Source organism: Ursus arctos, unplaced genomic scaffold (assembly GCF_023065955.2).
Source record: "Ursus arctos isolate Adak ecotype North America unplaced genomic scaffold, UrsArc2.0 scaffold_3, whole genome shotgun sequence".
NCBI classification, from domain to species: domain Eukaryota; kingdom Metazoa; phylum Chordata; class Mammalia; order Carnivora; family Ursidae; genus Ursus; species Ursus arctos.
The window spans coordinates 47,223,822-47,236,083 of record NW_026622985.1 but is presented as its reverse complement, the minus strand read 5'-3'; the positions used below and the strand labels follow the sequence as shown (position 1 = coordinate 47,236,083).

Here is a 12,262-nt window from a genome sequence, read left to right as displayed (position 1 = left end):
ATAATTTGATTTTTAAAGTAATTTAAAAAGGGAAACAAAGGTGCTCTAGAGAGGTGGTTATGGTAACGTGTATTTATGAGTAAATTGTGATTGGAAAAAGGGTAATTCTTTTAAGGATTTAGAAGCAAGTTTACAATTTTGTGCCTTAAAAATCTGCTCAAATTCAATTTTAGGCTGAAGCTTTTGACACTGTAACACAGTATTCCCTTAAGGGCTCCTGAAGGATGGAAACAGGTAAAGGTTTATATATTATAAAGAGTATTTATTTCCTTTCTAGTAGGGAATTATGAGGGGGAAGTTACTACCTGATTCAGTGGCTCAGGGAAGAAGGGATTCTTCTTTAGCATACCACCTGCTTTCAGAAAAAATGTCTGTGGATCAGTTGATCAAACGCTCTCTGCTGGAATAAAACTTTTCTCAAAATCGTCTCAAAGATGCTTGCTTGTTAAAATCTATCCAGGAAAACTAGGAAAGGTTTTTTTTTTCCCCCTAAAAATGTGTATTTTTTACATAGAAGATAAAAGAACTCATATAGGAGATTAATACATACTATTATAAATTTATGTGATTGGTTATTATATTTCCTTTATTGATTAATATATCTTTAAAAAGCCTTTAAAAATGTTCCTGTGTATATATGCATATACACACACTTATACACACTATGTGTGTATGTGACATACACATGTGTATGTGTATACATATACACAGTATACAGTGCCATTCTTCCTGTTTTCAAATAAGTTCTTAGTAGTCATTTCTGAGGGAAAATAGTGTGGCATCAGGAATGTAACATTTATTATAGGATTGTTTCTATGGGAAAACCCGTTTTTACTTTTATCATTTTGATATAAAAGACCGTTTCCAGGAAAGTATGCTGCTAAGAATATGAAGATTACCTTTACTGCCAAACAGCTACCCACTTCTCTAGTCAGTCAAGTCTACTACATGGTGACCCTTGCATATGCCATGCTCATTCCCATCTTTTGCTCATTCCTATATCCTTTCTTTCTCTTGTCAGTGACATTCGTTAAGATTTAAGTGTAGCTGCCTTATTTAACCCTTTTAAATTATAACATATCACTTAATTAACTCTACTTTTATGTGTGGTTATCGTCAACAAAATTTTAAGTTATTTTGGCATGGTCCCGGTTCTGGACTACTGTAGTGGCAATTCTCTTAACTTACTTACGTTAGTCATTATTCTGCATTCCCTTTAGAAGGCATACTGACTCATGCCCCTAGCATTAAAGCTAGGCGATGAGACCACTTTCTAGTACTTCTATCCACTTCTATGCCTGGGTCCTGTCCCCAGAAAATCTGATGCACTTGGTCCCTGGTGTGAGCTGAACATGTGTGATTTAGAGGAGAAAGATAAGTATGTTTAAAAAAGAAAGTTGTATTTGTTTCTGAATCCATGTATCCCAGTTATACTTTTTATTATAATCGTCACTTAATTTACTTGTACATAGTTGGAAGAAGTATGAGAATGGCAATGTAGTTTCTATAAAAACAGACATTTGCTTTGGAATTTTGCTCAAGCTAGTTGATAAATAGATTGCAGTTGATTCAGGTGTGCAGAAGACAGCTAATGAAATATTGGTGGAAAGTCTTGAAGGACTCTGCATTCAGATTTGTTCACAAATGTCTTTAGTTGTCATGCCGTTTAAAAGAAACCGAATACCATAACTGCTGCAGCGTTGTAATGTTTTATTAAAGACAAAGCCATATTAAAATAATTTGGCAAAACCTTAGTGAAATAAAAGGTCTCAGTCTTATGTTGAAGATTTATATGATTTGTTAAAATGAAATATATTCATGACTCCCTCTTTTGATCATATATTTTGATTTACTTATCCGTTATCACTTTCCCATGTGCTCTGTGCGCGCGCGTGTGTGTGTGTGTGTGTGTTGCACGTGCTTGGATGGGTATTCAGGTAATCACAGACTCTTAAAGTTCTCAGTGTCCTTAGAGAAAACAAACCCTGGAAAGTGATGTGATTTGCTGAATTTCACAATGAATGAAATGGTGAATCTTTTACTTGAATTAAGGACATAGATGCCAGTCCAGTGCTCTTTTACAGAAATCCTCAATTGATTTTGGTGTGTTTTTTGCATTATTGATGATGAGTTGTACACTGCTTAGCAAAGATGGAACCAGTGAAGCAATTTATATAATCTCACTGTCAGCCCACGTATTTGGGATATTCATTGCATTTTTTTTTTTTTTTTTTTTTGTATTAGCATTCAGTAGCTTAGGGATTTAGAAAGGCAAACGGAGCTCCTCACTTTATGTTCTGTTTCAGAACTTTAAGGAGTAAAGAGACTGTCATGTGCACCTCATGTTGCCTTTCTCCGGGCACCTATTAACAGTGTTTGACCCTGAAAGAGGAATCAGTAAATCACTATGAATCAAGTGTCTCCAATGTTCAATACATTATTTAGCCACAGGAGATACCACTGTGAATAAAATGAGCACAGAATAAAACAGACAAAGTCTCTGGCTTCCTGAGATTTTTGTCTTAGCAGTTGAATTTATCTCTACCAGTTGAATTATTTAACTGTAGGTTTCAAGTGCTATAAAATGTGAAAAATTTGGTGCTATGAGAATGTTTAACTGAAGAATCCATACCTAGTCTGAAGGAATATGGCAGAGAGAGAAAGGGGCAAGGGGCATTGAAGGCTGCCATGTGGAACAGATATTTTAGATAAACCTAAAGTAAGTGGGAATTGTCAAGTCAATGTGGGGGAGAGAAGGGAAATGTGTGGAGAGTGGGCAGGGGTGTGCAAACTTAGCAGAAGGATTAGCCTGTCCGGAGGCTCTGAGATAAGAAGGGGCATATTTGAGAAATGGAAAGAAAGCCTGTGAGTCAGCAGAATAGAAGGGAAGGAAGAGGGTGGAACAGATGGTGATGAGGAAGTAAACATGGTCCTCTTGGGTATGCAAGCTCTTAGAGAAAGTATTCATGCTTAGCCCGAAGATCGATGGGGAGTTACTGAATGGTTTTTGAATCTCTTATTTTGTACTATCGTATTTGTATTTTTAAAAAGATCACCCTGGCTGCGCTGTGGAAAACAGAATGGAGGGGTGACAAAGGTGAAATGCGGGAGACCATGTAAAATACAAGGCCAGGAATGGAATGCTGGCATTAGGGATGGAGATAAAGGCATGCAGATAAATGTTCAGAGCAGTACACTTGTTTGGTTTCTGCTCTTATACTTTAATAAAACTTCATTACTTGTTTGCATTCCTAGTTAACTTTTGTAATTCTTGCAATCATTCTCTCAAGATGCATAAGCTTCAGGAGCCTGCTATGAATTTGAGATTTTCAAGGTAGGGTTAGAATATTATTACTTATTCTCTTGGTCATATAGAAAATAATGTTCTCCTATATTTAAGTTCAGGAAAGGAAAGCTTATAATAGTTGAAAGTGTAGGCAATAGGATTTATCGTAATAATCCAGATGTTTTTATTAGAATAGGAATCATGTAGGGGAATACTTTAAACAAAGTGAAAAAGAGCCTTGACTATAAAGGTATCTGTATGGCTCAGCTGGTTGAGCATCCAGCTCTTGATTTCAACTCAGGTCATGATCTCAGGGTCATGAGATCAAGCCTCGCCTTTAGCTCCATGCTGGATATGGAGGCTGATCGGGATTCTCCCTCTCCCTCTTCCTCTGCCCCTCCCCCCACTCTGATGCTAGCATGTGCTCACTCTTTCTCTCTCTCAAATAGATTAGTAAATCTTAAAAAAAAAAAAAAGAAGCCTTGACTATAGGCATAATTTAAGAATAATTGATACTAAGAGCTGTAATAGAAGATGTGGATTAATAGAAGAAAGTATGGCTATTATATAAATTGAATGACTTTTTTTTTTTTAAATATTTTATTTATTTATTTAACAGAGATAGAGACAGCCAGTGAGAGAGGGAACACAAGCAAGGGGGAGTGGGAGAGGAAGAAGCAGCCCCACAGCGGAGGAGCCCGACGTGGGGCTCGATCCTATAATGCCGGGATCACGCCCTGAGCCGAAGGCAGATGCTTAACCGCTGTGCCACCCAGGCGCCCCATGCCACCCAGGCGCCCCATGAATGACTTTTAATTGATTTTTATATTCATGTTCCATTTATTACGTATTTATCAGTACACTTCAATTTTAGGAAGTACTTCACTGTCATCAGAATATTTTCAAATTTTGTGAAGACAAATACTACTAGAAATTGTTAGTAGGTGTTTTCCTATTTCACAAAAGGAAGCAATGTACTACTGTTGTTCTTATCTTCCTAACCTAGAAAAGTTCCTTGAGTTGAGACTTCTATTAAATTTGCACATATTCAGTGGAAGTGAGTCAAGCGAAGGGAAAATAATGATCTTAGGTAGAGCTATAGAATACTGTCCTGGCTTTCTCCACCCTCAACATATTTGTACATTGAAAATAGAAATCCCTATTTTAAATTTAAAATAAATTTTATATATTTGCATTGTTTATTTTCACTTACTGTCAATGTTACTATGTCCTCTGTAATGAGTTGAGATGGGTTTAAAACCCCTTCTAAAATTAGTAAATTTGATTTTGCTTGAAAATTTCAATAAATTATAAATAACATTATACCATGAAACAAAACAGATGTAATTTGAAAGATTATGTATTCAGCTTTCTTCTGAATTTGTTAGAATGACCCTTTCATGAATAAAATGAGTCATGGCCTATACCAACTGAATTCTGTTATAAAATTTTTAGATGTGGATGATTTTTTTTTACATCAATTCATGTAAAGATTTTTGAAAGATGTTTTCACAGATTGTGATTTTTTTTTTTTTAATAAGAAAAAAGGAGACTCTAGAGACTGCTAGGTTTGTTTTCATTTTGGTTTTATGTTGAGGCTGAGTATTGTCACCGAAGTTAGTATATGCTTATATACTATGGCTCTTGTAGTATTTTAAGTAATATTAACCCTTTCTCAGATCCCTGAGTGCAGGTTACCTTTTTAATGTTAATTTGTTTTTGTGTTCATGTACTTAATAATTTACTCTTTCTTCCCACGTATGTAACAAAATTATAGTTGCGCGTATAAAAAAATATTATGTGTGATAATAACTTGTGTTTTTATTTGAAAACAGGCATCTGTTATATTCCTCAATGCCATCAACACCTATAAGTTTTCTCTCAAAATGTGACAATAATCAAGTTAATTTCTTCACTAGCTTCTTTATTATATATGTTTGGGTAAATAACATAGTGAATTACAGTATACTTTTTCTTTGTACCTCTGTTGCCCAGCATCTTCATGAATAGATAGATTCTTTTATCTATTTGGTATGTTTCTAAAAAGGTAAATTAATGTGAGTGCTAATTTAAGGAAAACTGAATTGAAAAAATACTTATTTAAAAATATCAATCCAAGGAGAGGTGTAAACTGTTTTTGGCTTATCTGTTTTATTTGTTACTGTTCCACTGATGTGCTAAATTAGCAATGTTTCTTGAGGTTTGTTACTTTTAAGATAGAGTAATAGGTAACTTAATACAATTAGTAATCACCTTTTCCGTGGGTAGTGTGGTATTTTGTATCATTCTTTAAGCCATTTCTGTGTGACTATAATTATTTCAAATGGTCAAGTTTTTAAGTGCTAGTATCTGCAAACAGAAACCGCTTAAACTCCATACCAAAGGTATTTGGTTCAGAACTTGGGCTGTATAACTAAGGAGAAGAATGTAGAGAATTCAGAAAGGGTTCAGAAGGAGCCAAGAAACGTCTCAAATGCTCTTCTAAAAGCAAGCGAAAACATTCTGAATCCCTAATGTATTCTTCTCTCTGGATAAGAAGTACATGATATCCCTGGTGTCAGACTCATTTTAGATTTAACTGGAAAAAAATTTTTTTCTATGTATTTTAAACACTTAGTATTTAAGCTTTGGCACATAAAATACTTCAAATAATATAGTTCAAAGACTTGTCAGCTAGATTGGATATACCTTGGGTCTTGTGAAAGGGAGGACTAAGATGTAATAGAAATTAAGTAAACAAAATCTCAGTGTAAATAAATTCAGTCTCTGTGATAATCATTATGTTGTTTATTAGTCATTAAAGTGAATTTATACCTTTTGATTAAAAAGCATTTACATAATGCTTTTATCTAATGTGTTTTTTATAAGGTCAAAAGAAATAGACTGGCAACCTTATTTTACTACACGCATTGTAGATGATTTTGGCACACACCTTCGAGTATTCAGAAAGGCTCAGCAGAAGATAACAGAGAAAGATGATCAAGCAAAAGGTACTATCTTTATTCCCTTTAAAAATTCGGACTTTAAAATCTGTCTTTCTCTATCATTCTGTATGTCTTGTTCTTGTCTTTGTGCAGGTACAGCAGAAGATCTTGTGGATACCTTCTTTGAAGTTGAAGTTGAAATGGAGAAGGACGTTTGCCGCGATCTAGTGTGCACTTCTCCCAAAGATGAAGAAGGTTTTCTTCTCAGTTTAACTCTTTGGAGAACAGTAACTGTTCAGATTGGTTAGAAACAAGTTAGCAGGGCTAGGGAACAAAATAAGGGTAAAGGGTGAAATTATTCCTACAGGATAGGTAACATAGTATAGACAGCGTCACTATTCATCTTATTTTTTACCTCTTAAAAGTAGTTTCCAGATTCTTTTCTCTTTTTTTAGAGGTCATCTTTAAAATTTAAAGATGGTGATTAAAGATTACTTCTCTTCTTTTAAAATATAGCAGGTACAAACAATTTATAACTGTAAGTTTACTTTTTATGATATATAGTACTTTATCTTCTCCTTGAATTTATCAGTTCTACTTCAATAGTATACCTGTTACCCTAAAATATTTTCTAAGAGAATGAGAATATGGTTTCAAATACCGTTTATGGAGTCGAATGAACTGGTCTTTCCTTTGTGAGAGGTTAGACCGGATAAGCTTTAGCCGAGGAGGTTGTCTTGTGCTAGTTTTGCAGCCTCTCAGAAATAGTCTTTGCTACTTGGCACATTTTCAATTAACAGGATCAGCTATATAATTATATTCCCAGGAAGTGTCAGCATATGAACTACAGAGAAGTAGTTCTACTTGTGGAAATTGTTTTCTTCAGTTTTTTTTTTTTTTTTTTAAGATTTTATTTATTTATTGGACAGAGAGAGACACAGCGAGAGAGGGAACACAAGCAGGGGAAGTGGGAGAGGGAGAAGCAGGCCTCCCTCTGAGCCAGGAGCCCAATGCAGGGCTGGATCCCAGGACCCTGGGATCATGACCTCAGCCCAAAGCAGAGACGCTAAACGACTGAGCCACCCAGGCACCCCTGTTTTCTTCAGTTTTTAAATTGTGCTCTTCTTTTCCCCCTTTTTTCTTCTTTCCTTTTTATATTTATGCTGCAATTCAATTTTTAATGGCCATTTCATTAGCAGTGGCATGAAATAATAGCTAAGTATAAGAAATAGTTATAGTGATGTGCAGTACTTTCATGTAAATCGAGCCCTCATGAAGTAGTGAAATAGAAGAGCATCCGCTTTTTCTTTTGTTATTACCTACCAAGATAGTAGAGGTTCTTTCTTGAAAGAAGGGTTACAGGTATATTTTAAAATATGCAAATAGCTTTTGAGTATGCAAAGATAATGTGTAGTAGAAGAGTAGAATACGTGGTACAACCACAACTATTTTGGGGGAAAACATTTGATAATTGAAGTTTCTCAGTGATTGAAAAACAAGGTAAAACTGAGCAAAATAAAAAAAATATTAGTTTGATTAATGAATCGTTACTGTTTGGAGAATAATGAAAAAATTTAACCAATACTGATTTGTACTAATTAATTATTAAAATAATAAGCTGCTATAATTAAGAAACTACTTATTTCTGCCTTTATGTGTTTTTAATCACAAATTGGTGGAGATCTGATATTTTCTAATGTTGTTATAGCTACCTTTTTTCATTTCTAGGATTCCTAAGGGATTTGTGTGAGGTCTTATTATATTTATTGCTACCTCCTGGAGATTTCCAGAACAAGATCATGCGATACTTTGTCAGGGTAAGCTTAAACTCATATCAAGTAAATGGCTATAAAGAAACTTAGAGTAGTACTTCTCAAAATATTTGGTTTCAGGACCCTGTGAAATTCTTAAAAATTATCGAGGACTTCAAAGAGCTTTTGTTTACATGGGCTTTATTTATCAACATTTACTGTATTACAAGTTAAAATTAAGAAATTTTGAAACACAAGAATACACAAGCACACATTCCATTAGTTGATTTCTGTCATTACACCATCGTATTCCTTTTTGAAAATAGCAGTGTGCGCTTGTCTCCTTCCATCCCCTAGAGATCCCTGGACAATACTTTGAGAACTGCCTGACTTAAGAGTTAGGTGCGGGGATTTTGGGTTATAACAAAGTTATGTTTTAAATTTTTTTAATATAGCTTTACCTATAAACTTACTGGAATTAGGCTAATTAAAATAACACTTCTGGGTAGAAACTTTAAAAAAAAAAAACAAGGCAGCTAAGATTCTGCTTTTTATAATTAGAAAATGAGTAAGTGGGATGAGAACAGTAGTCTTGGACTTTTTATTCCCCCTGTGTAAACATTGGAATAAAATTCTATGTACACATGTAAAGGAATAACATTTTTGCTTTGGTTGCTGGTTATGATGAAGAATGCTAACTAGCTAGCTACAACCCTTAATGCTGGTTGAATGAGTAAAATCGAAGTTTCTAATTTATATGAAAATGAAAGCTTAGGATCTTTTTGTCTACCATCCATCAAAGTAGATACCAATTCCTGAGATGATGCTTGTATGTTATTATTTAAGCAATACCACACAATTTCTTAGTATCTACCTAACTCGAGTTCAGTGCACTTCTCAAGTAGGGTAGTGGTACTGTGAATTGAATAGTAAATGCTTGGTTTTAATCAGAAATGTCTGATAGATTATGTATTGTTAAGACCAGTTATTTGGGCTAGTTGTTATCAAGGGCGGTAAGTACCTGACATGTCTATCACTAAATTCACATCTGCCACTGAAGGAAGACACTGCTGATCAGTTACAGTACTCATTCGTGTTGAGTGGTTGGCAGCAGAATCTTTGTCTACCTGGTACACTAGACAGCCACTGCTGGGCAATGTCTCAGCAACTTTCACATGGCTGGCAAAGCTTTTCCCTCTTGGAGTTTTGTCTTTACTTGGGTTCCATGTCATTGCTGTCCTGATTTTTCTCCTCCTTTGGTCTCTTTTTTAGTCATTTTTACATGTTTTAAGTCCTTTTGCATTTAACTTTTAAGCATACAAGTTCTTTAGTCCTGGGCCCTCTTCTTGCTCACCCATTCCTGTGGCTTTAAATACCATCCAAGTGCTAGTGACTTTCAAATTTGTATCTTTAGTACAGACTTTCCTTCTGAGCCCCAGGTGCCTCTGACCAGCTGCCCACTGAAATTGCCTTTCGATTGACTCACAGCCCTATTTAAACTTTGAATGTTCAAAATGGAAATCTTACTCTTGTTTCCATGTCCTGTCTTGCCTTTTAGTCTCCTCTCCATCCTGGTAAATGCTGTAACCATCCAGCAGGTATTTCCCATCTCGAGTTCTTCCAGAGGTTTACAAGGCCATGCATGTTGTGGCGCTGTTTACCTCTCTGGCCTTTGTGCCATGCTGTCACTGTATTCCAGCTATGCTGTCTTCTCTAGAAGTGTCATTTTCTCCCCAGCATAGGGACGTCTCATACTCTTTTTTTTCTGGTCAGAATGATTCCCCTTGTTCTCTTGGCTAAATTGTATTCACCCCTCATATCCCACTTCCTCAGAAATGCCCCGCCTGACCACCCAATCTAAAGTCCCCTCATAATTCCCTATTGCTGTAGGTAAGTACACAGTTCTTTTCCTTCAGAGCATTTACCATATTTCAGTATTATAATTTGGTTGTTGTGTTTAGTTATTAGATGCCTTCCCCCCTCCCCCCAGTAGTACTGTAAGGCCCATTAGGACACAGACCATGCCTGTATTATCATTATCTACTTAACGGTTCTCACGGTGCCTGGCACATAGCACATACCCAGTCATAGAGTTAGTTTTAATGAGAAGAAACCTCATTGCCCTTCTTGCTGAAGGTGCTCGTGCTACTGCAGCTCCTGAAGATGAAGCTGACTCTTAGGAGACATGAATGGAAATCTGCCCTGTTACATGAGGTTATAGTTTAAAGCAAGTAGGGTTATTTAAAGAGCAACTATGTTTTGCTGTAGATTGGTCTTTTAGACCAATATTTCATATCTTTATGGTTGAATCAATTGTGTATAATTAGAAAGTCCTGAATTCATCAAATCAGGTTTTTCTTTCTTAACTTGATAATTCTTTATCAGTTTTCTTTTGTTGGTAATTCAGGTTTTCCCAAAAGATGTTTTTGTTCAGATTAAATAACAGATTAAAGAGTTCTTCTTTCCTTTATATGGATACTTTATCTGGATTGTACATATCGTAGTATTTAACTGCAGTAATTGCTATTTAATCATCTCTGCTTTCTGTCCATTACCATGTTTTATTTATTTAAAGATTCATGGCCTCAATGACTTTGTAGCTTTTAAGCCTTCATATTTGACAGCTGGTGCTTGTCTTAAAGTAGAAATTATATGGAAATGGCTACTTATATTGGAATATTTAGAGCTCTCACTAGAACCTGTACAGGAATTGTTAAATCATATGATTGCATCTTGACTAACCAGACCCTTTCATGAGGCAAATTAGAAGATGAAAGTAATTTTCTAAGACAAACTAATTGCATTGACTAATAAGAAGCACTAAATTTATTCACAGTTCTTCCCCACTTTTTTTTTTCTTACTTTGCAAAGAAACTTTCAAGGAACATAGTTTTGTTTATGAATTTTCTCCTTACAAAGGACATTTTAAAATGTGAGCATATGTGGCCAGAGACAATTTGAAGGAAAGAATTATGTAAATATTAAAATTTTTTAGAAGTTGGAAACTAAAACTAATCTTGAAAGAATAAATAATTCCTTCTAATTTGAAGACTATAAGATGTCTCAAGAGATACTTCTTAAAGTTATCCGAACTGCCCCACATTGGACGTAGAGATTACTTAAAAACTAAATTAATTAGTAAAAATAAAGAATAATAAGAGGTGCCTGGCTGACTGAGTTGGTAGAACATGCTGCTCTTGATCTTGAGGTCATGAGGTTGAGCCCTACATTGGGTGTAGAGATTACTTAAAAGATGTAAAGAAAAGAAAATAATTACAATACGAAAAAAAGTTCCTGGAACCTTCATGAGTGTCTTTTGGAAATGTTAACTCTTCATTGGGTAATAGTTTTCAGACTTAGCTTACAAAAGTAGAGTTTATTTAAAATATCTCTTTAAAGGAAAATAAAGTGAAGGCTACCTTTTATGAGCTTATTATACCAGAAAATGGAGCAGATAAATTAGAGATCTTGATAAAAGGAATAAATAAATTGGTCCTTTAATTAGAAAAGTGAAACATTCTGTTAAACTTATAGTTTTTTAGTCTTTCCAGTTTTCTTAAGAAATGGTGTTTCGTAAATTTAGATATCAGCATGCATAAAAGAATGAAGATTAATAATGGGTGAAAATATGGTATTAATAGAATCAGCACTAAATTCCTTATTTCCATTCCTTTAATATTTATGAAATGCTTTAGAATGTTTAAGAATATGACCTTGAGTAAATATTTTTGAAGATCAGTAAATCAGTAGATCACTTGGCAAATGTCACTCATATGCAGAACGTTCCTAGATAGCGGTAGTGTTCTAGAGAAGTAAAAGATACACAATTACATAGAGATGATAAGTGACAAATGCCATAAATTCAGGGCATGAGTGTATTTTAAACATGTAAGTGAAAAAGTATTCAACTGAAATGTTCAAGGTTTATTTGATTGGAGATTTCATTCTGTAGTCAGTCCTTGGAGGAAGAGCAGGATTTTAGTAGGTTGGAGCATAAACAGCTATAAAGAATGGGAGGATCTATTCTAGAGAAAGATGAATAATTATAGTAACATGTTATTATTTTCTATTAGGAAAAATTTCAAACACAGACAAGTATAGAGAATAATACAGTGGACATTTATGTACCAACTACCTAAATTTAACCAATGTTAATGTTTTACTATAGCTGCTCTGTTCCTCCCTTGAAGGTAACTACTATTCTAAAATTGGTGTGTATCTTTTCCTTTTTTGTTCTTTGTTTTTATACTTTTAATATAGACGTAGGAATTCATATACACATGCGGTGCCATGTTTTGCCC

General features: G+C 34.7%; 1 protein-coding gene across 8 annotated transcripts in view; it reads left to right on the top strand.

Annotated features, from left to right (window-relative positions):
• The window catches only part of SNX13 (sorting nexin 13), a 127,772-nt gene that overhangs the window by 60,588 nt on the left and 54,922 nt on the right, over positions 1-12,262 (top strand). For 7 of the 8 annotated variants that reach the window (XM_026507038.4, XM_026507041.4, XM_026507035.4 and 4 more), the window contains exons 6-8: positions 6,155-6,276; positions 6,364-6,465; positions 7,939-8,027. In XM_026507038.4, the coding sequence (XP_026362823.4) occupies positions 6,155-6,276; positions 6,364-6,465; positions 7,939-8,027 (313 nt within the window). Of the gene's footprint in view, positions 1-868; positions 932-6,150; positions 6,277-6,363; positions 6,466-7,938; positions 8,028-12,262 lie in introns of all 8 variants that reach the window. The other variant, XM_026507052.4, reaches the window with a different exon arrangement.